This window comes from Tetrao urogallus (assembly GCF_951394365.1).
Source record: "Tetrao urogallus genome assembly, chromosome: 21".
NCBI classification, from domain to species: Eukaryota; Metazoa; Chordata; class Aves; order Galliformes; family Phasianidae; genus Tetrao; species Tetrao urogallus.
In genome coordinates this window covers 2584053-2608352 of record NC_136834.1, presented here as the reverse complement: position 1 = coordinate 2608352, position 24300 = coordinate 2584053, and the positions used below count along the sequence as shown (strand labels likewise).

General features: G+C 60.1%; 5 protein-coding genes across 5 annotated transcripts in view; 1 reads left to right on the top strand and 4 right to left on the bottom strand.

The window, feature by feature from the left end:
• Positions 1-130: 130 nt before the first annotated feature.
• On the top strand, positions 131-8332 carry CLCNKA (chloride voltage-gated channel Ka; the record flags this gene model as incomplete). The annotated part of the gene is given in 23 exon segments (XM_079545548.1): positions 131-298; positions 1040-1078; positions 1081-1083; positions 1149-1215; positions 4066-4218; positions 4314-4442; positions 4545-4673; positions 4983-5122; positions 5205-5282; positions 5366-5444; positions 5519-5644; positions 5728-5812; positions 5992-6093; positions 6263-6347; positions 6422-6595; positions 6667-6736; positions 7086-7196; positions 7277-7490; positions 7557-7690; positions 7781-7881; positions 7957-8040; positions 8125-8211; positions 8294-8332. Coding segments are annotated over 23 exon segments (2397 nt in total).
• On the bottom strand, positions 2099-3137 carry HSPB7 (heat shock protein family B (small) member 7; the record flags this gene model as incomplete). The annotated part of the gene is made up of 3 exons (XM_079545361.1): positions 2099-2284; positions 2687-2820; positions 3005-3137. 3 exons carry the CDS (start codon positions 3135-3137, stop codon positions 2099-2101), a joined length of 453 nt encoding a protein of 150 aa, XP_079401487.1.
• Positions 8333-10017: 1685 nt separating the features above from the next.
• EPHA2 (EPH receptor A2) lies at positions 10018-17679 on the bottom strand (the record flags this gene model as incomplete). The annotated part of the gene is made up of 17 exons (XM_079545497.1): positions 10018-10123; positions 10356-10511; positions 10966-11159; positions 11348-11497; positions 11597-11806; positions 11954-12015; positions 12141-12323; positions 12397-12522; positions 12605-12660; positions 12753-12852; positions 12930-13089; positions 13172-13296; positions 13402-13734; positions 13819-13974; positions 14384-15044; positions 15570-15637; positions 17607-17679. 17 exons carry the CDS (start codon positions 17677-17679, stop codon positions 10018-10020), a joined length of 2919 nt encoding a protein of 972 aa, XP_079401623.1.
• A 1335-nt stretch (positions 17680-19014) lies between these two features.
• Positions 19015-20803, bottom strand: CPLANE2 (ciliogenesis and planar polarity effector complex subunit 2; the record flags this gene model as incomplete). Its single annotated transcript, XM_079545546.1, has 5 exons — positions 19015-19234; positions 19594-19730; positions 19813-19937; positions 20453-20605; positions 20719-20803. The coding sequence occupies 5 exons, from the start codon at positions 20801-20803 to the stop codon at positions 19015-19017; spliced, it is 720 nt and encodes a 239-aa protein (XP_079401672.1).
• A 2279-nt stretch (positions 20804-23082) lies between these two features.
• Positions 23083-24300, bottom strand: part of FBXO42 (F-box protein 42) — a gene marked incomplete at its 3' end in the record, with an annotated part of 29787 nt that continues 28569 nt past the window's right edge. The window contains exon 10 of the mRNA XM_079545608.1: positions 23083-24150. Coding sequence (XP_079401734.1) covers positions 23083-24150 — 1068 coding nt within the window. The remainder of the gene's footprint in view (positions 24151-24300) is intronic.

The window sequence follows — 24300 nt, the reverse complement described above, 5'->3', positions numbered from 1 at the left end:
GATCACCGCCCGTGACACGGCCCAGACAAAGGGCGCCGCCATCTTGGCACCGGGCGGAAGCGGCGTCGCCCCTTCCCGCCCACCGCATGCGGCACTGCGCCTGCGCGCCCTGCTCGGGGCGGGGACGCGCATGCGCGAAGCGCAGGTGGCCGTCGGGTCACGTGACGCGAGTGTTTTCCTCCCTCCCCGGCCCGGCGCCATGTTGGCGGGCGTTGGGATTTGGCTGTCGGGGTCGGGCGGGCAGCAGCGGGTCTTGCGGCGTTCTGTGGAACCGGGGCCTCAGCCTCGTGCCCTGTGCGTCCGTGGGGGCTGATGTTCCTTCCTTGGGTGTCTCTAAGCTTGGGGATGAGGGTGTGCCGTGATGGTGGCCGGGTGGCCCTACAGGAGCGGGCCCCGAGGTACGCTCTGTGGGGATGAAAGGCGCCGGAATTACCCTGGCGAGGGCCTGCGTGCTGAAGGAACTGGGTGGGTGTGGCTGAGGGTCTCGCTCAGGTCGTTAACAACCCAGATGATCCTCTGTGCTGCTCCCCATAGGAAAGGTGTAGCGCAGGGATGGCCGCTTGAGAGGAGCGTCGAGGCAGTGTTGTTCTTCAGAAGATGCTGGTGAGGCGAGGGCGGCCCAACTGCCACAGCTGTGCAGGCAGCGGCCTGGAGACTGCTGTTCTCGTGTACCAGCTTCCCTGTCAGGTGCATGTGGCACGGCCAGCCTGCCAGCAATGGGCCCCTCGCAGGGCCGTGTTCAGCGTTGGAGCTCTGAGCTGCTTTTCACTCTGTCCCCCAATTCCCACCCCGAAACCAGGCAGCTTTGGGGAGAAAAACCCTTTTTTCTTCCCTTTAGGTCTTTTATCTGTACCCCTCGCCACTAGGTGGCACCGTGTGACTGTAGTGTGTGGGTGCCAAGTGCCGTGGGGTGGCTTTTTGGGGCACGGTGGATGCATCCTGTCGCTCATATCCCCATACGTGCACAGTTCCAATTTTCTGAGCTGTACTGGGCTCTTTGGGAGTTTTTTTGACACCGTTTAAACATTTTTCCTTGCAGCAAGGAGTCCACCAAGCCCTGCAGCAGCTCCTGCCTCACCCGAGGTGAGCGTGGGACAGAAATAAAACAGTGAAAGGCACCAGCTAGATCCCTTTGAATGTCCTTGTAGCATTACAGGCATGTCAATGCTGATCACAAGCCATTATGGGACAAACCGACCTCGCACCCGTGCCAAGGTAACATGAGCTGTGTGGTCTCTATAAACAGCCCTGTGCTGTGTTTGTACACATGGGGTGGCTTCAGGGCAGTGGTTGGTCCCACAAAGGAAGGAACCCTGGGTTTGGCAGCCTCTCTGCCCCAGCCTGCTGCCGTCTAGGGCTTGGTGGTGGGCAAAAAGGAGAAGAGGGTTTGGTGACCTTCCAAGGTGGGCTGGCAGCCGAGCAGCTGAGGGAAGGGCTTAGAAATAGAGCGGCCAGGAAGAAGTGAGTCACTGGGACTGGAAATAAACAAGGAGGTGGGCATGGAGCAGGGATGCTGGGGCCAGCTTCTTGTTTGCATCCAGGAGGAATTGTGGTCCCTGCTACTGAGGTCCCCATTGGAGCTGAGCCTGCAGCTGCTCTGTCCCTTTAACTCGGCTCCTTTGGGGAAAAAGAATCAGGAAAGCAGAAGAATGAAAGGAGACAGCAGTTCTCAGTTATCTCTCATAACCCAGTACAAGCTGTATATACAAAGAAAAGCTCCAGCAGAGGGTCAGGGAAGGGCTCGCTCCCCAGCCTCACTCCTCGTATCTGTCCTGCAGGCAAACCCGCAACCACCACCACCACCACAACTGCTGTGGGACCTCCAGGTCTTCCCAATCCAGCCCCAGAATGATGCCTGCAATCTCTCGTGGGTCCTGCAGTGAGGGATGCTCATGCTGTGTGCGGGTTTCACCTCATACCTCCTAGGGAGCCTGCGGGGAGCACTCCCATCCCCTCCACAGCATCCCCTCCATCCCAAACCAGCAGGGTGGCAGCCAGCTTGCCGGGGAGCAGACAGACAGCTAGATAAATAAGGGAGCACCCCACAATCTACCCAGGGGCAGGGGAAAGGCCCGGCCCCGGCGCTGCCCCCGGCCTCTCAGATTTTGATCTCAGTCCGGAAGATCTGCTGGACGTGCTCGCTGTGTTTAGCCGGCTGCCGCACGGCGCGGATGGTCAGCGTGCCGTTGTCCCCCAGCGAGGATGACACCGATGTGGGGTCCACATCCTCGGGCAGCTGGCACTTATGGGTGAAGGTGTTCATGACGGTGCCATCCGCGGCCAGCTGGGAGGGGAGAAAGGGGCGATTTTAGGCTGCAAGAGGCACAGGAGAGCTTTGTTCCTTTGCCCTTGGGTGAGGCTCGCAGTGTCGCCTTGTGTGTGGTGTTAATATTTATAATCTCCCTGTGGGTGCGTTGGTGGGACGTGAGTCACCTGGGGCTGGCAGCTGGAGGAACAAAGGTGCTGTTTTGGGAGCTGCTCCTGGGGCGTTAAGATTTAGGGTGTGTGGGGACAGCACCTGGGAGAGGACATGGGACGCTGCAGCAGAAATAAAGGGCAAAAAGATGAGGAAATAGGGACTTCAGTGCTCAATTGGTGACTGTGGGGATGTCGTGATAGCCAAGTGGGGGTCTCTGGGGGTGGCAGCATTGGGGTGGTGATGTGGGGTGCCGGAGGGCGTGCTCACCTTCTCAGCGTGCACCTCAATCTGGTTGTTGGAGGTGGTGACAATGATGTCCTCAGGGGCGAAGTCGCTGACATCCACTGTGAACTGGTAGGTGTTGCCCAGGGTCTTCACGTTGCCATTGGTGCCGGGCCGAGCTGTAGGGCAGCGCAGCGGTCAGCTCGTCCCCTTCCCCCCGATAATTCCCTCCCAGAATTGACTCATTTCCCACAGCTCTGTGTTGAATCCAAGCCCTCCACCCTCCTTAGGGTGACCTTGGGCTGCAGCGGGACCCCAAACAGTGAGGTGCGCCCTCGCCGCGATCCCATTGTAGGGACTTGCCTGGGAAGCCCATCGGCTCGTGGGGCCTGGCGAAGCTCCCAAAAAGCTCCATGGGGCAAGCGGGCGACGAGGAGCGGCTGTGGTGGTGGAAGCTGTGCTCCGACCGGAAAGCTGAGGAGGATTTCAAGTTCATCCACTCCAGAGCAGGTCAAAGGGGCCAATGGCACCTCCTCACCCAGCGGCACCGGCTGTCTCGAGGGCGGCCACCGAGCTTATAAAGCCCCGTTTGGCTCTCGGCCACCTTCCAGACCTCTTGTAAAACCGGCTAAATTTAGGTCCTGCTACATCACTCTGGGCGCCGTGGAAATTTTTTCCTCTCTCCCCCCTTTCGTTGGCTCGGCTCCTCCCCGTCCTGGCCGTGGTGGGGGGAACCTGATTCCACCGCTGGCATTCCTGCCCACCAGGATAATGCAGTGGGCTGAGGGGCTGATGCTCGCCCCCACCCGCTGTCCCCAGGATGGGGGTTTCAGGGAGCTCCAGCCCCAGGGCTCCTTGCGTGGGGAGTGATAATAACAATAAAAAGTCATTAGAAGCGTCCTTGATGGAAGTGTGGAGCACATCCAAGCTGGCAGCTCCATGCAGGAATGTTGGGGGGGGGGGGTTGCAAAATCTACATCATTTGGAGCTTTTCTCCCATCCCAGGGCAGACGAGGCCACATTTTGGGGCAGAAAAGAAGGCTCGGCGAGTGGCTCAGCAGAGCAGACCATGTAAGGCTTTATTCCCTGCGCTGACCCACCAGACAGCCCTGCCAAAAAATGCAGGGGGGGTGTAATGTGAGCAGCCCCCCCTCTGTGCTGAGTAATTCCGGCAGGCGCCTGAGTCACCCTTGGCTGTCCACATGTGTGGAGATGCTCAGAGCATCGCTGGGCACTGCGTTGCTCCTCCGTGCCCCCTCGGCTAGGGCTGGATGTGCCCCCCCACCCCCCCTTCCCCTCCCGAGGCGTATTCGGAGGCTGAAACCCTTCCCTTATTGCTCTGGCTGGCTCCAGCCCGCGCAGGTCTGGCCACCTTGTCAAGGTCGTTTATAATGAGCTTGTTTGCAAACTCATTTCCACCACAGTGCTGGCACAGGCAGCAGCATCGAGCCGGGCAGCACCAGACCCCCAAAACGTTCCCGGGATGGAGCCCCCCAGCCTGGAGCAGGAAGAGGAGAAGGTTTTGGTGTCGGAGCACAGCTGGCGGCCCTGCCCCAAAGCCCGTAGGAGGCTGCGAGGTGAGACCCCTACCCTTCGTTTTTGGGCACACTGAGTTGGTTTTGGGATCTTCTGGGGGGGTTAGCACCCTGTTGCCCCCATCCCGGTTCTGCAGGGTGTCTGGAGGTGGTGAAGGGGCTGCTCTTCCGTGTGGGCGAGGACTGGTATTTCCTCTTTGTCCTGGGGGTCCTCATGGCCACCATCAGCTTCATGATGGACCTCATCATCTTTAGGCTCTATGAGGGTAAGGAGGGGCTGCAGCAGCCCCTGTTTGGGGGAGAACCTGAAAACTGGGGGAAGCTGGGAGGCTGTTGGGGCATCTCCCCTCCCAGCACTTCTTCTCCAGCCCACCGGTGGCTGTACCAAGAAGTTGGTGATTACTTGGTGCTCAAGTACCTCTCATGGACCATCTACCCTGTGGCCCTGACAGCCTTCTCCACCGGCTTTGCCAACAGCATCACGCCGCATTCGGGTGGTGAGTGGGGATCCCTCGGGCTCCCCAAACCCTCCCTGGTGCAGGGAATCCCTAAGACTTGGAGACACCCCCCCCCTCCCCTCCCAAAATTTGGTGCCTACAAATCGTGGAGCCCTCAAAAATAGGAGTGCCCCAAAACTTGGGGACCTCAAATGTGGAATTTACAAAACATGGGGCCCACAAAATTTGGAACTCTCAAAACTTGGAGCCTTCAAAACCTGGAGCTCTTCACACTTGGAGCACCCAGTACTCGGAGGCTCCTCCAATCTTGGAGCCCCCCCCAAATCAGAGCTCTTCTCCCCCACCAAGGCTCTGGCATTCCTGAGCTCAGGACCATCCTGAGCGGCGTGGAGCTGGAGGAATACTTGGCCATCAAGAATTTCGGGGCCAAGGTGGTGGGGCTGACCTGCACCCTTTCTGCTGGCAGCACCGTGTTCCTTGGCAAATTGGTGAGCAGGGAATTCCAGCAGGGATTTCAGCACAGGCTCTGTGCCGAGGCTGCTCAGCGCTGTGTCCTCTCCATGTCCCCAGGGTCCCTTTGTCCACCTCTCCTCCATGGCTGCAGCTTATCTGGGGAAGATGCGGACCTCGGTGATGAGGGAGTATGAGGTGGTGGCAATGCTGGAATATTATTTTTTAACCAGTTTTGTCTCCAAACCCAAAGTGTTTCGATTAAACTGTTTTCTCCACAGGACAAATTCAAGCAGAACGAGATGCTGGTGGCTGCTCAGGCTGTTGGTGTGGCCACTGTTTTTGGGGCTCCCATCAGCGGTGAGTGACCCCCCCCGCCCCTTTCCCATGGGAGGGAACCCCGAATTCTGAGTGAGTCCCCTCCCTTTTTCCAGGGGTGCTGTTCAGCATCGAGGTGATGGCATCCCACTTTGCTGTGCGGGATTACTGGCGTGGGTTTTTTGCTGCTACTTGCGGTGCCTTCATGTTTCGCCTCCTCGCCGTCTTCAACAGCGAGCAAGGCAAGACAGGGCAGGGCAGGGAGCAGCCCTGCGGTGTGCTTCGTCCCCCCTAAAAATCCATGTGCCCCTTCCTTCCTCCACAGAAACCATCACCGCTCTGTTTAAAAGCAACCTCAAGCTTGATTTCCCTTTTGACCTGCCGGAGACTTTCTTCTTCATGATTTTGGGGTAAAGAGGGACCTACTGGGGACGGGCTCCTGCCCTCGCACTGCCCTTACCCTGCCTGGATCTGCCCACATCCTTCCCACTTCCCTGCCTGTATTCTGCCCATAACCTGCCTGCGCTCTGCCCGTTTCCTTGTGCACGCCCTGCCCAGCTCTGCCTGCACGCTGCCATCTCTCCCCCAGGGCCATCTGTGGAGCCATCGCCTGCGCCTACCTCTTCTGCCAGCGCTGGCTGCTGGCGGCCGTCAAAGACAACCGGCTGACAGGCAGGCTGCTGGCCACCGAGTGCGTCCTGTGTGTCCATGCTGAGCACCTGAACGTGTGTCCCACCCCCACACGTCCTTGTGTCCCCCCAGTGTGTCCGTCTGTCCCGCTCACTGCGTCCTCGTGTCCCGCAGTGTGTCTGTGTGTCCCCTGGTACATCCGTCTGTCTCATCCGCCCTTCTTCCCACAGCAAGCCCCTGTACACAGCGCTGGTGGTGCTGCTGCTGGCGTCCATCACCTTCCCTCCAGGCCTGGGCCAGCTGATGGCCTCCAGGGTGAGCAGGGCTGGGGGCTTTCCCGTCAGCCCCCCCCTGTCCCTCACACCCATGCTGTTTGTCTGTCTGTCTAGCTATCCATGAAGGAATACCTCATCTCTCTCTTCGACAACCGTTCCTGGTTTGTGCTGGCCCAGAACGCTTCCATGGCCACCACCCAGCTGGGGGACCCACGGGGGCTGTGGCAGGAGTGGTGCCACCCTTCAGCCACCATCTTCGGTACTTTGGTCTTCTTCCTGCTGATGAAGGTACCTCATTGTGTCCCCAGCCCCACACCGCAACCTGTTGTCCCCATTCCCATGTGCTGTGTGCCCCTCAGTTCTGGATGCTGACCCTGGCCACCACCCTGCCCATGCCTGCTGGGTACTTCATGCCTGTCTTTGTCTATGGTGAGTCCAAGGGGTCCTGCCCCACTCCTGGGGGGCACCCAGACGTGGGCTGCATCTGGTCCTGGGGAAGCATGGGGTGCATCCAACGCATTAGGGGTGGGGAGGAGATCAGTGGGTTGGCATCTGACACGCTGGGGGCTCAGGGATGCATCCGGCTCTTGAGGTGCGTACGATCTTGAGGGGCTGCAGGGGGGTGTCCAGCCCATTTTGACGTGTGGTGGATAAGGGAGTTGCATCCAGCACTGGGGGCTGCACCTGGTCCTGTTGGGGGGGATCTGGGTCTGTATTTTTTGGGGGGTATTCCTTGGGGGTCCTGGGCTTCTCTCTCCCCCCCTCCCCAACCCCACAGGAGCGGCCATCGGGCGGCTGCATGGGGAGGTGTTGGCCGCACTTTTCCCCCATGGCATCCGCACGGAGGGCACGACGTACCCCATTGTCCCCGGTGGATATGCACTGGCCGGTAAGTGGGTGACATCGTGGAGTGGGGACAGTGGGGCCACCCCAATCCTTGTGCCAATGCCACCATTGCCTCATCCGCAGGCGCTGCTGCTTTCTCGGGTGCCATCACCTACTCTGTCTCCACCGCCCTGCTGGTGTGTGAGGCCACTGGCCACATGGCCCACGTGCTGCCCGTCGTGCTGGCTGTGCTGGTGGCCAACGCCATCACGCGGAAGAGCCAGCCTTCCTTCTATGATGGCACCATCATTGTCAAGAAGCTGCCCTACCTGCCCCCCATCCGCAGCCGGCACATAGCGTGAGTATCCTCACAGGCTCTGCTTTGGGGGGATTCCCTGGCAAAAACTGTGGCTTTTTTCTTCAGCTCCTATCGGGTGGTGGTGAAGGAGTTCATGGAGCAGCGGGTGGTGGCTGTGACCAAGAGTGATGGCTTTGAGGAGGTGCTGGCGGCCCTCAATGCCACCACCAATAAAGAATACCCGGTGGTGGAGAGCAAAGGTAAGGTGGTAGGTGTGCAGGGGCCTGGTGGCCACGGGACATCTCAGCTGGTGGCCTTGCGGTCACCTCACTTGTCTCCTGTCCCCGCAGGGTCACCCACACTGGTGGGCACCATCAGCCGTGCCAAACTGGTGGCTTTCCTGCAGAGCCACGAGCACCCACAGGCACCCCCAGGGCCGCTGCAGGAGAAGGTGAGTTTGGGGCACCCAAAAAATCGTTTTTTCCACCCAAACATACAGCGCATCACTCGCTCTATCCCACTGCAGCCAGCCTCCACTGGGACGCTTGGGGAGGACTGTGCCATTGAGCCCATCGTACTGCAGCTGTCACCGTGGACCTCACTGCACCAGGTTTGGGGTGGAGGGACAGGTGACAACGGGCCCCCAAGCCAGAAAAATTTGGACTTTGTCCCCACGTGTCCCCGCTCTTTGCAGGCACATCACCTCTTCGAGCTGCTGAAGCTGCAGTGCGTCTTCGTCACTCACTATGGGGAGCTGGTGGGGGCTGTCACACGCACCGAGGTGCCAGCGGGGACACTGGGTGAACACGGGGTGGGGGGCACGAGGGGACAGCGGCCGTCCCAACTCTTCCTTGCCCTTGCAGCTGCGGAGAGCCATAGAGGAGCTGGCCAAGGACGCGTGACCGCCCATCCTGCCCCTGTGTCAATTAAATGGCTTTTGGGGTCATATGGTTAATTTCGGGAGCTGTCTGGAGTGCAGAGCACCCCATCCTATTGCCACTGCGTTTCGGGGTCGCTCTGCAAAGCAGGGTGTAGCGTTTCAGGGTGCGGAGGGCGCAGCTGATGCTAATGAAGGCGGTGCAATTAATCCTGGGCATGCCCGAGCCCAGCCTCAGGAGGGGTGAAACGAGGTCAGCGCCAGAGGAACACCCAAAAAATGGGGCTGGAGCTGGGCATGGCAGCGCCGGAGGGGGGGTGCGGGGGATGGCTCTGCGGGGCTGGGGCCAGGCAACACCCATGAGGGGAGGACACCGTGGTGAGGGTGAGAACAGCGATGGGGCTACAGAGTAGGGTGGCGGGAGGTCCGCAGCATCCCCATCATGTGGGAAAGGTGCTGAGAAGCACCCATAGGGTCTGTGGAGGGCGCTCAGCGGGTCGGGGGCAGGCAGAAGGCGATGGGAGCACAGCCCCCATGGAGCTGAGGGTGAGCAGCAGCCCCGGGGCAGCCCCTGCCCCACGCATCACCCTGCAGCTCCTGCAGGGATTGGGAGTTTCACCGAAACTCCGCACAGGGAGGGGAAACAGAGGCAGCAGGGCACGAGGCGTGGTGATGCGCTGCAGGGCCAGGGGCCAAAAAATACAAGAGGAAAAGGGCAAAAAAAGCACCAAAGAGAGCATCCTGCAGAATGCTCCACGACCGCACAGCCCTCGCTTGCGGGTTTGAGGTTAAACAAAAAAAAAGGAAAAAAAAAATGATGATAATAAATGCTTTTTTCCGGTGCTTTTCCCACCCGGTTATTTGCAGGCACCGCGCAGCCATGGCTGCTGGTGTTTGGCAAAGTAACCCTGAATTCCTCGTGGGTTTGGGGAAGGAGAAGGGAAATGTGCATTTCTCAGCGCTGGAGAAACGCTGGAAAACTTTAAATCCTCCTTAAAATAAACAAAGAATAGAGGCCCCCCCCTCTCCTGGCTCTAAAATCCCACTCCAACTCAGCACTGATGGATGCCGGGGTAGAAAAAGAGCACAAAAGTTTTATTCAAATCCAACTCGCTGTCGTGAAAATCACAAAAACCTCATAAAATCCATTTAAAAAAAAAAAAAAGGGGGAAAAACCCCAAACCTGCCCCCTTTCCCCCCCCTTTTCTTTTTTCTTCTCCCTTCTCTCCTTTTACCTCTCCGAAATCTGAGACCTTTTGATTTCTCAATAAATATACAAAAATATAATAAATTAGAAAAACAGCAACACCACCGACAAAAAAAATCAAGAGGTAACACTGCTTGTCAGCAGCAAGGCAGAGAAAAACCAAACCAGCGGTGGGAGAGGAAAACAGGAGGGGGAAAAAGGCAGAAATAGAGAAATCTGGGGGCCAAAACTCAGCCCTTTGGGGTTTTTTTTTCCTTGAAATGCAGAAAACAAAGGGGAAATTGCCCCCCAAAACAGCCTCCCCCACTTGAAATTGTCATTTTCTGGGGGGGGGTTCCACCTGTTTCATCTTCGGGACAGCGATGGCAGCACGGTGTGAAATCCCCTGCGGGGGAATAATATTAATAATAATAATAACAGCAACAACCTTAAAAAATATTAACAACAATAAATAAAGCGGAGGGTGGGGGGGACGCTGGGGGTCTTCATTTGCCCATGTGGAGTCAGATGGGGACGCCGGCGGGGCAGAGCTGCTCCTGCAGCCCCAGCAGGCTGTAGGCAATGCGCTTCTTGTGGCCGGGCAGGCGTACCCCGATCTTCTTGAGGTCACTGCAGGGGAAACACAGAGCGGCTGTTGAACCGCAGGTGGAATTTTTTTGGGTTGAGAACGGGCTGCAAAAGGGGCTGGGGTTGGAGGTGGAGGATTCTGAGCGCGACACTGGGCGGGACCTTGAGCAGCGCTGAAGGCATCCCACCCCGAGCGCCCCAGGGCACGGGATCCAGCCTGAAAGGGGAGCCCTAGGGACGGGGCAACGCTGTCCCCAAACCCGCTGCCACTCACTCGTTTGTCATCTGCAGCACTTTCTCAATGGTGTTGTAGCCAGCGGCAGCAAAGTGCTCAGCGTATTGGTGCATCTTGATGGACTCGAGCCACTCAGGCACCGAGCGGAAGGGAACGCCGTCGGAGCCGCTGGTGCTGGGCAGGCGGATGGAGACGCTGCGGAAATGACATCAGCACCCAGAAATGTACGGGTGCAAAAGAAAACAAAAAAAAGTCATGCAGAAATGCGAGGCTGCAAAAAAGTTTACACAAAGGTACGGGAAAGCGTGTGAAAAGCAAGAGGCTGCCAAAAAAATTCGTGCAGAAGTGAATGGAAGAGGAGACGGCAGTGCGGAGATGCAAGAAGTCGAGCAGGAGTGCAATAAAAAAATGCAGGAATGGAGGATGTGAAAACAAGGGGGATGCAAAAACAAGGGGAATGCAAAGACTGGAGAAAAGGTCATGCAAAGGAACGAGTGAGAGTGAGGAAAACGGCAGGAATAGAAGGTGTGGGAAATAATGCAGGAATGCACGCGTGCAAAAAACAATGCAACGATGCAAAGAAAAAACAAGGTGGAAAAGTGGAAGGGTGCAAAAAGAAGTGGAGGATGCGAAGGTTCCTGCAGCTCACCGGGGGTCGAAATCTGCCAGCGCCTTGAGCGAGTCGGGGGCGCGGGCGAGTTTGTCGAGGATGCTGACAATGTCTGCGAATTTGGGGCGGCGGGCGCGTTCCTGCTGCCAGCACTGCATCATCAGCTGGTACACAGCCGAGGGGCAGTCCAACGGGGCGGGCAGGCGGAAGCCTTCATTGATGGCTTTCATCACCTGTCAAGGCATCCCGGAAACGCCAGGAATAAAGAGACGTGCCTAACAAAGCCCCCAGAGTAACGGAGCTGGACCCCAAAAGAGCAAAGCTGGCCCACAGCAAGGTCACCCCCCAACAGCGCCAAATCAGGCACTCGGCCCCCAAAGGAGCCCCCAAAATAGGGTGCCGGAGGGGTGCAGGCGCTCACCTCGTGGTTGGAGAGCTCCCAGTACGGGCGCTCGCCGTAGGACATCACCTCCCACATGACGATGCCGTAGCTCCAGACGTCGCTGGCAGAGGTGAACTTGCGGTAGGAGATGGCTTCGGGGGCTGTCCAGCGGATCGGGATCTTCCCACCCTATTGGGGGCGATGCCGTCACAATTCCCCAATGGCAGGGAAAAAGAAAGGAGGCAACGATGCAAAATTGTACCCAAACCCCCCCCAAAATCCACTTACACTGGTGGTATAGGTGGCTTCGGGGTCGTCCTCCAACACCCTCGACAGCCCGAAGTCGGACACCTTGCAGACCAGGTTGCTGTTGACCAGGATGTTGCGTGCAGCCAAGTCCCGGTGCACGTAGTTCATGTTGGCCAAGTACTTCATGCCCGCTGCGATGCCCCGCAGCATGCCCACCAGCTGGATGACGCAGAACTGCCCGTCTTTTTCCTGAAAGCAGAGAAAATAACCCCAAATCTCACATCTTGTCACTACAGGGATGTTCATGGAGGCAGGTCTTGTCTCCATAGGGATTTTGGGGCTGAAGTCCTGCTAATCCCACCCTGGAGCAATGGGATTCCGTCACGCATCGCCTACCCGCAGGAATTTGTCCAACGCGCCGTTTTCCATGTACTCTGTGATGATCATGAAGGGTTTGTCTGCAGAAAGAGAGCCAAAACGCGTTGAAAAAATGCTGAAGATTAACTCCATGCCCCTGAAAATAGCACTTCTTGGGCGTCCAGCAAGCTTCTGGGGAAGATAACTGTGGTTTTAGGGCACTCACGCTTAGAGACGACCCCCTCAAGGCGGATGATGTTGGGGTGACAGAACTGCCCCATGATGCTGGCCTCACCCAGGAAGTCCACACGCTGCTTCTCCGTGTAGCCCACCTTGAGCGTCTTGATGGCCACCGGCACCTCCTTCTTGCCCTGCTTCAGGGTGCCCTTGTAGACCTCCCCGAATTCTCCTGTTCAGGGCAACAGAAGTTCAAAATGTGTTCCCTCCTCGGTTTGGGGACAGATGACAATGTGAGGACCTACCAGCGCCGATGACCTTCTGGCGGGTGATGGAGGATGGCGAGATCTCAGTGGTGAACTTGAGCATGGCCTGGTTGGGGTCTTCATAGGTGTGTGGGTCGACGTAGGTCTTGAGGGGCTTCAACTGGTCTGGGGGGTTGGCAGCCGTGTCACCCCCAAAGTGTCCACTTTTTGTCACCCCCATGCCTTGAGCCACCACCCCGCCACTCACCAGACTTGGAGAAGTAGACATCCTCGGGGGACTGGCGCGATGGCGAGTTCCTCCTCCTCCTGCAGGAAAGCAGTGCTTAGCCCTATTATTCACCCCTGGGGTGGCAGAAAATTGGATTCGGGCTTTTTTTTTTTTAATCTCTCCCTACCTCCGGAGGACGTAGAGGAGAGCAGCGAGGACGAAGACAACGAAGATGACACCGGAGACGGAGCCACTGATGACGGCAGCCGATGCCATGGACTCGGCTTCTGTGGGAACATTTGGAGTCATGTCCACCCCACAGCACCCCAAAAAAACCCCAAATCCCCCAACTCCTGTTCCTCACCTTCGGGTAATGTCTCAAACTCATGCTCGAGGCTGAAGGCGCCGTGGCCATCCTTGGTGAGCGCCTGGACCCGCACCACGTAGGCGGTGCCAGGGGACAGCTTGGGGATGGTGACAGAGGTGCCCTCACAGCGCAGCACTGAGTAGCTGTTCTCATCTGTCTGAGGAAGCAGGGAAGAGGGTGAGCGAGGGACCGTGCGGAGGACATGAGATGGGATGCAGATGGGATGCTGCTGGTGGCACCTTCTTGCTGTAGGTGACTTCATATTTCCAGACCCAGCTCTGCTGCCTTGGTGGCACCGTCCAGGAGAGGACCAGGCTGGTGGCTGTTTGTCCGTTCAGGCTCACCGACGTCACCTGGGGAGGCTCTGCGATGGAGACGCGGTGTCAGAGGTGGTGACGCCTCTTTGGTTGCATGACGGCGGCCACGGGTGGCACCCCGTAGTGGACACAGGGGCACGGGTGGCCCTTACCTGTGTGGTTGACGCTGATGCTGGTGCTGGCCACGCTGCGGAGCGGGCTGAAGGCTGAGACGCCGTTTTGAGCTTCGACGGTGAAGGTGTAGTTGATGTGGGGCTCCAGGTCGGTGACTGTTATCCCTGTCCCAACCAGCCCCTGGGGGGGCTGCGAGTAGCGGATTCCCCCATCGCAGGGCTGGCACTCTCCACTCTCAGACAAGCACTGCTCACAGGTGATGCTATAGGTGACATCCTGCCGGCCACCCCTGTCACTGGGAGGGGACCAACGCAGCTGCACGGTGGCCCCCAGCCCAACAGCTGTGACACTGCGGGGGGGTGAAGGAGGACCTGGGGATACGGAGCACGACGTTGAGGTCAGGGCACGGATACAGCCCCTCAAACCCCATGCCACGTTCCCAAAATGCCACTTACGGGTGCAGGGCATGGCAGCCGGGTCGGTGGGGGCACGGAAGAACCCATCCTGGCAAGGACACGCGTCAGCAGCGGCCGAGGATGGCAGCGTGTGAGCAGGGCAGGGCTGGCAGCCGCTCAGGGACACCTCGGCCTTGAAGGTGCCGGGGGGACAAGCTGGAATAGGGGACAACATGGAGGTGAGCACTTGGGTCTCCCTGTCCTCAACCTGAGCATCATCACCAGCTTCCAGGGATTCAGAGCATTTCTCCTTATCGCACAGCTCATTATTACCCACCATGAATGGGGAGGCTCCTCCCATCAACCCACCCCTCTGTCTGGGGGAACCCTGCCAGTCCACCCCTCTGCACCCAATGCACTTGCTGTGTCAGCTATGCAAGGCCGCTCTGAGTCTTCCCCCAAGGACACCAGAGATGCCCAAGAATGCCCGACTGCATTGAGGATGCCTGAGCACCCCCAAGAGTGCTGAAGATGCCCCAAGGGGGCAGGGATGGCTCTCAGAGACACCCCAAGACAGGGCATCCCCAGCCCACGCCACCCTTCCACTCCCACCATCGCTCCCCACCTTGACATTGCTCTCCCGCCGCCTCGTAGCCAGCCTGGCACTGGCACTGCTCGATGGGCACCAGCCACTCTCCATCCATGTTGCAGTGCAGCATCGGCACCCTGTCAGCCACCGCGTGCTCCACGCAGGCTCCCTCCACCTTCGCCAGCTGCTGGGAGTCAGCGCCTGCCACCGTCTCGGGGAACACGGCCAGGCCCCGCAGCACAGCCGGGCACGTCTTGTAGTAAACCCGCACCGACAGCAGGGACACGCAGGCCCCCAGGTCCTGAAAGGCCAGGTAGAAACCTTTCCGGCGCAGAGGTCCCACCGAGCGAACCTCCACGTTGAGTTTGACGTTCCGCGTCTCAAAGTCTTCTTGCACCGTGATCTCATCCGGAGCAATGGTGTCAATCTTCTTGAACTGTCGCTTCTGGAAATTGGTGCCATAGTCAACGTCAGATTCAGCATAGAAGAGGTTGAAGGTCTCCTTGCAGGAGCCGCCGCCTCCAGGGAAGCTGTTGCAGTCGCGGACGGTGAATTTGAGCTCGATGAAGATGCGCTGCGCCTCGCTGCGGTAGATCCAGTTGGTGCGCAGCCAGTTCTCCTGCTCGCCCTGCAGCACGCTGCACACCGCGTAGATGTAGATCCCCGAGTCGTTCAGCACGTGCTGCTGCAGGTCCCACTGCACCGCAGGGAGAAATGGGTCGGTGGTGCTGCTGCTCCTCAGCCCCAGCCAGTAGACAATCTGTCCCCCTGGATGCTCCCCACTCCCATCCCCGCAGATGGACATGGTAAGGGCCACCCGTACCCCTGTGCCCACTACGGAGTGCCACCCGTGGCCGCCATCACACAACCAAAGAGGTGTCACCACCTCCCCTTCCATGTCCCCATCCATACGGATGCCCCCCCAACTCATGGAAGTCTCCCCATCCCGATGGATGCCCCCCCGTCCCTATCCCCAATGGGATGAACCCACCTGCATCCCCAAGGACGGTCCCAATCCATCCCCGTGGATGATCTGTCCCCATCCGTACCACCATCCCCATCCCCATGAAGTTCTCTTTCCTCGTGGTTGATCCATCCCCATCCCTACTGACATCCCCATTCACAAGGACATCCATTTCTCCATTGCCATGGATGCCCCCATCCCATCCCACCCCACCCCATCCGCGATGCTGGTTTGAGGAGGAGCTTGCTGGATGCTCACCCCTTTGCCGTAGGGCTGGGTGAGCCAGCCCAGCTCCCCTTGAGCCTTGGCGAAGTCCAACAGGACAACTGTGGGAAGAGGAGAGAAAGGGACCATTAGTGGGATGAGCACAAAGCCAGGAAGATGCCAACCGTGACCCACAGACAGCCCCAGGACCTGCAGGGCCACCGATGCGCTCAGATGCCTCCTGGAAGCACAGATACCTCCAAGTCCCCCTGGAACCCACAGATGACCTCAGAACCCACAGGCACCTCCAGGACCAACAGATGTCCAGCAGGATCCACGCCTGTCCCCAGAACACCCAGATGCCACCCGGATCCACGGAGATCCCCCAAACCCACACATAAAACATTCCGGGAACCCACACGGCTCCCACAGATGCCCCCATAACCCACAGAAACCCCCAACACCCCCAGACTCCCCCAGCACCTTTAAATACCCTCAAACACCTCCGGGACCCCCAAAGGTCCATGGGACCCCTGTAAGACCACAGGACCCCAAAACCCCCAGGAGCCCCCACCCCGCACCACCGCCCCGTGTCCCCCCAGGTCCCTCGGGGCCATCAGGAGAAGACATGCCCCAGCATGCCGAGGGCGGTGGCCGGATCCAGCACCGGGGGAGGAAGAGGAGGAGGAAGAGGAGGCCACGGCCGGGGCGGAAGCGCCCATGAATCAGCCCCCAGGAATGCGCCCGGCTTCGCGCCCGCCGGCACAGCCTCAACCCATCCCCCAGGGTTGGAGTTTGGGGACGTGACCCCCACCGTGGGGTAAGCATTGAGAACGCCAAACTCGTGACATATTTCACCCCACGGGGCCGCGTCTGGGGAGAATGCGGGCACAGCACTGCTTTCCTGCGGCTGGAATTCCCCCAGGAGGGGAAATCTGGCACGGCTGGGTTTGTGGGGTGGCACCTTTTGGGGCTCATCCCCCTCCACTGCCCCCATCCCCACCTGCACGGCCACGACCACAGCCATTCCCAGCCCTGCCCTGACCCCCCCGCCCCACTCCTTCCCCATCCTCATCGCCATCCCATCGCTGTCCCGACCCCCAGTGCCCCCCACCCCACCCCACCCCACCCCATCCCCTCTCCACCTCCACTCCCCATTCCTACACCCCAACCGTGGCTTCAGACCCCCCTCCCCACTCAAATCCTATTTAGTTGTGAAGTGGGGGCAATAAACCACCCCACCCCCTTCCCTTCCCTTTGCAGAGCCCAAACCCGGCATTTCACACCCCAACTTTGCCATATTTTCACTTCTTTCACCCCAAATCGTTGAGCCCATAGGGACGCTCCTCGGAGCGCCCCGAATCCCGCCTCCCCTCCCCATTTAGGGCTTATAACCCCCATCCCAATAAATCCCTTCACCTCCCAATAAAACAAACCCAACCACCTCCAATTCGCCCCCAAAATCCTAAAGCTGAACCCGAACTGCCCCATAGAGCCCCACGGAACCGGAGGGGGGAAGGGGGCGGTTTGTTTTCCCAACACTTTTCGGGCTTTCCTGACATTGTTCTCAGCTCCAGCACCGGATCCTGCCCCGCGAACCTTCCTCTTATGGTATCTTTATGGCGTGGATTCGGGCTCATTTCTGCCCTTCCCCTCCCCCCCACCCCATATATTTAAAGGATTCCCACCAGCGCTGTTGGGGGATCCTCACTTTTCCCGACTGGGAGCTCGGCACCCACGGGCTCAAAGTCCCGAACTCTCCCTTTTTAATCGTTATTAACCATCAGATCGTCATTAACTGATATGAAAACGTCTCCTTTTGCCCCCTCCCACTCCCCAAACGAACTTTTGCCCCCTCCCATCCCTCAAAGCCCAAAACGCTGCGAGCTCTCGGGTAGAGAGGCGTTGAGCTTCATTGCAACCTCTACCCCCCCCCCCCCCCAAAAAAAAAAAAGGGAAAAACAATAAAATATTGGGACTGGGGGGAGAAAAAGGAAAAAAGTTCTGAAATAATGGGATAAAGTTGGGGGGGGAGGGAAGGAGAAAAGAAGGGGGAAAAAAGTTGGTTTTGGGGGTCGCGGCGGTTCTCACCTTCCTTGGGGGCGGCGGGGCCGATGATGAAGAGGAGGAGGGTGGGGGGGATGAAGGCTGCCGGGGGGGCCATGGCGGGACGCGGCCCCGCAGCTTCACGCACTCCGTGGGAGCGCTCCGGCTCTGTTCATTCATGCCCTGCTGACGTCACGTGGCCCCGCCCACCAATAGGAGAGCGGCGGGGGGGGGGGGGGGGGGGCGCTCTTAAAGGGACAGCGAGTCTCCGAAGGAGGGGGAGAAGGGGGAGAAGGGGGAGCACACACGGAAAGCGGGCAGCCCCCCCAAGTTGGGCTGTGTAGAACCGACCCGCATTTGGACCCGTCGGCACACGAGGGGTTAAATGGCCCCTCCCCCCCCCCCCCCCATCTGCCTTTCATTCATGAAACGGCGTGGGAAGGGGGGGCGGCCAATGGCGGGGGGGGCGGGGCGTAGCGGTTCCCACCCGCAGCGCTGCGGGGTTGGGGGGGGGGGGGGGGCAGAGCCCTGTGAGCGCTGCGGGAGCGCGTCCTCCGTCCGTCCGTCCGTCCGTCCTTCCGCTGCACGGCCTGTCCGTCCCTCTGTCTGGCCGATCAACCCTCCCCCCCACCCACCTGTCCATCTGTCCAGCCCTCAGCTGTCTATCCAAGCACTTCCCCGTCCGTCTGTCCGTCCATCCGTGCGTCCATCCACCCCTCTGTCCATCCATCCATCCCCCCATTCATTACCCCATCCATCCATCCATCCCATCCACCCCTTCATCCATCCATCCATCCACCCACCACCCATCCCTGTCCCTCCGTCCATCCGTCCAATCCCTTCCCATTCCCCATCATCCACCCTCACCCCTCATCCCAGTGTTGCCTGCTCCCCCCCCACCCCCTCCCCATCTGCCCCCACACTTTTGGGACGTTTCCAGCACTTTCTCCCAGGGTTGCGACGCGCCCGGATTGACCGGCCGGGCCGGCCCAGCTGCTCCCCAAAACCTCACCGCACCCCAGGCCCCACCGTGACCCCGACTCGTCCCACACCACGCCCCACATCACTGCTGTGGGATGGGAGCTGGAGTTCCCCAAATCCCCATTAGGACCTTTTGGGGGCAGTTGGGGTCCTGCCTGCTTGGGGTCCCCCCCCAAAGTCACAGCATCCTTCAGCACCCCAAATCCACATCGCCCCCAGATCTTATAGGGACAGCACCCACCCAAACATTCCCCAGCCCCCAAGGACCCCGGGCATCTCCTCCTCCCACACCCCAAAATGAAGGGCCTCCTTCCTCTTTTCCCTCTCCCCTCCACTTCCCCCCCCCCCCCAAAAAAAAATCTCCAATCCAGAGTTTGGAAAACCAATACTGTTTAATGGCAGGGGGAGCCCAGACGCCACGGTGAGGGGCTCCCGCGTCCCCAAAACATGGAACCCCCCACCAAAATGGGGTTCAGTCCTCGGGGGCCCCCTGACCCTCTGGGATGACACCAGCTGCCATCTGGTCTCGTTGCCACAGCTGCCCCACCAGGGCATCCAGCAGTGGGGCCACCCGTGCCAGACCCCCCCGGCCCACCCCAGAACCCCCTGCCCGCAGCACCCGCAGCCCCCAGCTGTCCTCGAAGGCAGCCACGTCCGACTCCGTCACAGCAGTGTGGGGACACAGGTCGAATCTGAGGACATGAAGGGGTTACGGTGATGGCAGCGCCCTAAAAATCGGACGGGGGAACAGGGAGGGCTGAGGATTTGTGGGGGAATGAGATTTAGGGTGAGGGGGATATGCGGGGTGCTGGGATTTGATAAGGTTGGGGCTGCTGGAATTTTGGCTGCTCTGGGATGCTGAGGGTTCGGGGTGCTGGAAGGTGATGGGTGCTGAGATGCTGGGGATGGAGGTGACGTAGATGCAGGGTGCTGTGGGATACGGAGGATTCGAAGCGCTCGGGATTTGGGGTCTTAAGGGAGAGCATGGAAGGGCAGTGCGGGGGATTCGAGGTGCTTCAACGGGGCGGTGGCTGCCGGGGACCCCCAGTACCTGGTGCCCACCACCACACGCAGCGTGTCCTCGCCGGGCTGCAGCACACGCGCCAGCCGCGCCGGCAGCTCCTCGAAGGACGCGCGGTCGGTGAAGGAGAACAGCAAAAGGATGGCGTCCGCCTCCTCCCTGCAGGCCTGGAAGAGGAGAGGCGGCCGTCACCCACCTAAGCGCCCCACATCCCCCCCACCCCCGGCCCCACGTCTGTCCCCCGCTCACGGGCAGGAGGTGCTCGAATTTCCGCAGGGCACTCTCCCCGCAGTCCCAGAAACGCAGCTGGAAGAGCACGGGGCGCTCGGAGCCCAGCGGCACGGCGGGCCAGAACAGCGTGCTCACCTCGATTCCTGCGGGACGGCAAAGGGACACATCCAGCCAACGGCCCCACGGCACCGTGACACGTCCCACGGACCCCACGTCCCCGCCATACTGTGACACCAAAGACCCCCACGGACACCCACATCCCTGCGGTCCCCTCCATACCATCGCACTGAGCGCCCCACAGACCTCGTGTCGCCGCTGCGTCCCTGTGGCACTGTGACACCGAGCACCCCATAGATCCCATGCCCTCACCGTTTCCCTGTGATGCCGTTAATCTGAGCACCCCACAGCCCCCAGATCCCTGTGCTTCCCACCGTACCACGGCACAGCATCTCAAAGACCCCACGTCCCCTCTGTCCCCACCACACCATGACACCAAGCACCCCATGTCTGCGCACCCCCCACCGTGCCACCACACCGTGCATCCCACCGATCCCATTTTCCCCCACTGTGCCCTCATGGCACCGTTACACTCAGCATCCCCATCGTGTTCCCCCCCCCCACACCGTGACCCCGAGCCCCCCAGGTCCCCCCTCCATACCCAACGTCTCTCGGTGCAAAGGGGGGACGGGGCTCCCAGCCAGCGCTGCCACCAACGCCGTTTTGCCCACCCCGCTGCGTCCCGAAACGAAGAGTTTGTAGGTGACCGTGGGGACACTGAGGGCGGGGGGCAGCGCGGGGCGCTCCAGCAGCCCTGGGGGGCAAAGGGAGGGGGAGGGTGGGAGAAGAAGGGGATGTGTGAGGCGTTTGGGGCGGTTTGGGGTTGACGTGGGGGGGGGGGGGTTGGGGAACGCTGTAGGGTCTCACCAAAAACTCTGCGCTGATTCTTGTGGAGGATGGAGGCCAGGTACGGGCGGCCGGGGGGGGACAGCAGCCAGCCCGGCTCCACCATCGCGGGGTGGAACCTGGGGAGCACACGGGGAGACCCCCACGGCCGTGGGGCACTGAGCCCCTATGGGTCTCCATTGCCCCCACTGGGCCCCAGCGCCCCTACCGCTCCCGCATCCCTCTCTAAACGCCCCGTTGGGGGGCGCCCCGTTACACCCCCTACCCGCCCACGGCGCCACGCATCCCGCCCCGAGCCCGCGTCCCACCCGCGTGCCGCCCCACGGCTCCCCGAACGCCGCCGGGCAGCGCCCACCCCCCGCCATCCCTTCCCCGCCGCGCTCCCGCCTCCCTCACCCGCGGCTGCTTCCGCCCCGACGACGTCACGTGATGAGCGTGGCCTCGCACAAAGCCCCGCCCCTTCCGGCGCTTTCACGTGGCTCAGGAGCTCCAAGCGCTTCAGCCCTATAGGCGACCCCAGAGCTTCGGGTTACGGAGGGTCTCAGCCCTACAGCTGCCGTGTGCGAGCCGCACAGCCCTACACGAACCCCAGACCTCTGTGTCGTGAGCCCCATTTGCTATAGGCTACCCAAACCTACAGAACGGAGCCCTGACCCTTATGGATTTAAGCCCCCCCCGGCGTTACGGGCTGCCCTAAAGGAGATGGGGCTTCAGGGACGCCCCTACGGCGGAGCGTTGCCCCCCCCCCCCCCCCCCCCCCCAGCAGCCCCAAACGCCGCCCCATTTCACCCCACACACACGCAGCAGCATTCGGCCACTTCTGCCGGTTTTTATTTGTTAAACGGCTAAAAATTCCTCGAGGGAGAGAGAGAGCGAGACGTAAAAAAAAAAAAAACAAAAAAAAAAACAAAAAAACCCCCACAGATTTCTTTAAATATCACCAAAAAGGGACTCCTCCCCCCCCCCCCCCCCCCCCCAACCGGGCGCCGCCGTTTTGGGGTCATTTGAAGGGGATTTGGGGCCGTTAGGAGAGCAGCCGGTGGCGGTGGGTGCCCGCATCGCAGCCAGCTCTCAGCAGCCCCACGTTTTTGCGTTTTTTGCCTTTCATTCTTTTATAAGGGGGGAGGTGCTGAGACATGCAGACAGGAGAGAAACGTCGGACGTCGCGTTGGGGTCCCCGAGGAGCGGGGATTTGGGAACGGATTGAACCTCAAGGTTTATCTACAGACTGCAGATGAGGCGCTGCCCTCTCTCCCAGCCCCATCCCACACGGGGCTCCCCAGCCCTGCTGGACCAAAACGGTACTGCTGTCATAGGAAACAACGAGCCCCGATGCTTCCTGGGGAGGGCTGCCACCCCAAAGGCTGGGGCTGGCGGTGGCGAAGCCGGCAAAGCTCAGTGGGGATGGCGAGGAGATGGGGACCACGTCATGGCGCTGCCGGTGCACAGGGCTGTGTTTTGGGATGAGTTTCCTACTGGTTTTTTTTGCTATTTCGGGTGCCGAAGCCAGGAGCATCCTCAGGAAGGGCGCGCTGTTGGTAGAACGGAGCAGAATGCGCCCAGCTTCCCCCCACCTCGAGCTGCAAAGGAAGGAAGGAGGGAGGAAGGAATGAAGGAAGTTTGTCCCAGACGGACACACGGGTTCAATCCATTTGGATTTTGCTTTGTTTTAATCTTTGCGGAAGGAGGCACATGCAAAGATGGTTTTGTTCCTGCAGTGGAGGCTCACGCCGTGCCGCTCGGTGCGCCAGCACTCAGCACTGGGGCTGTTCCTTTCAGCATTTCCAATCCCTCTGCTGGGAATGTGCAGCAGCACAGCACCAAGGCTGCTGGGCAAGGAGGGCTGTGAAAGCAAGTCCTGCCCGTCCTATTCACAATGATTTTTATTTTTTGGCTTTACAATGCAAAACTGTCCTTTCTTCCTTCTTACGGTCCTGCGACGAGGACAGGAATGAAGCTGTCAGGCCAAAGGGGTGAGAGGCAAAAAGAAGGCATCGTGTTCGTGTCGAGCAAAGCTTACGGTCACAGCTTGCAGTGCTGAAAGTTTGTTCAGGTATTGCTGTTGTTTTCTTTCCTCCAAGCACGGGAATCGTCAGTGCAATGAGCTGACAGCCTCCAGCTGCAAGGTCGGCTCTAGGAAAGCACCGTGACTCGCCCGACATCCTTGGCCTGGGCTGCAGCGTGGAGCACAGTAACAGGTCCTACAGCAGGGCGCTGCTCCCCTGCTTGTAAACACGATTTGCTTCACCGGGACGTGCTGGAGGTCGGCTTGAGCTGCATTGTTTGTTGTTCCCTAATTCACAGTTTGAATGCCTGCGCGACAGATTTCAGAGGGAGAGGGAGAGCCATGGGGGGGGGGGGCGGTGGCAGTAGGCTCGGGCCACATTATCTCTTTGCTCGCACAAAGTACAAGGCATTTGTCTTGGGATAGTACTTCACGTTCTGTTTCTTGTCCATCAGACCACCGAATATGATGAGCTCCCCTCTGCCTTGCACCACCGTGTGCAGGCTGGTCTCGGGTGGCCCCACCACCGAGCTGCTAGTGAACACCTTCCATTTCACTCGCCCTTTCTCCTTGGTGTCCTTAATGTCCAGCACATACATCTGCATGGGTTTGCAGTTCATGCTCTGGTACAAAGGCTTCCCCACGTTCAGGGACTGCGGAGGGTGGTGGCCCAGGCGGCGGGCGATGGGTGGCAGCGAGTGGCCGTCGCCTTGCGCAGAGCCCGGCCGCGCGTCGGCACCGCTGCCCTGGCCGCCCGGGGAGCCCGGCGAGGAGCCGAGCGGGGGGCTGAGAGCAGCAGAAGCTGGAGGGGCTTTGGAGGAGAGAGCTTTGATGGCCTCCAAGCTCCTGCGGAGCGCTCCGGGGGACACGGCTCCCGGCAGGGAGTGGGGCGGGGTGTGGATGCCATTGGTGTGCTCGGGGGGGTTGCGCAGCGTCCTGCCGTCGGCGCCGTCCGCCTGGCACAGGGCAGCTGCTTTCTGCTCCCAGCTCAAATCGACCGAGCCCAAACGCAGGTCCTTCTGCTCCGGCAGCGAGCCCCGCCGCGGCGCCAGGGCGAGCCCAACTTTCAGCTCGCATCCTTCAGTGGCTCCGGGCGATATGAGCTGCACCGGGCTGTCCAAGGAGGCCCCGCCAGGCGCCGCAGCCCCCGGCGATAAGCTGCCACCGTTGAGCACCGGGGAGCCGTCACCTCTGGCTGGGGAGAGGCTGCCCTCCCGCGAACCTGAGGGCGTCTGGCGCTGGGCTCTGGGCCTGAGGGTGCCCCAGCGGCCGTTGACGCAGGGAGCCTCATCTGTGGTCCTGACTGGGGACTGGGAGCGGTACTCGCGCGTTTCGGGGACCAGGGCGGGCGGTGTGGCACTGATGGGAGAGGGACGGGAGTTCAGGCTGGGGCTCAGCGGGGCTCTGCCGCTGGGAGCCTGGCTGAAGACCACGACACACTGTCCTACCTGCAAGAGAGGAGAGGGAATGGGTTATGGACTGCTGGGGGGCTGCTGGCAGGGACGAAAAGGAAGAGAGTTTGGGGCATTCTGGGCAGGAAAGTTCTACAGACGTGCGCGAGAGAGCAGAGATCCCGCTGCATCTGTCCCAAAGCCAGA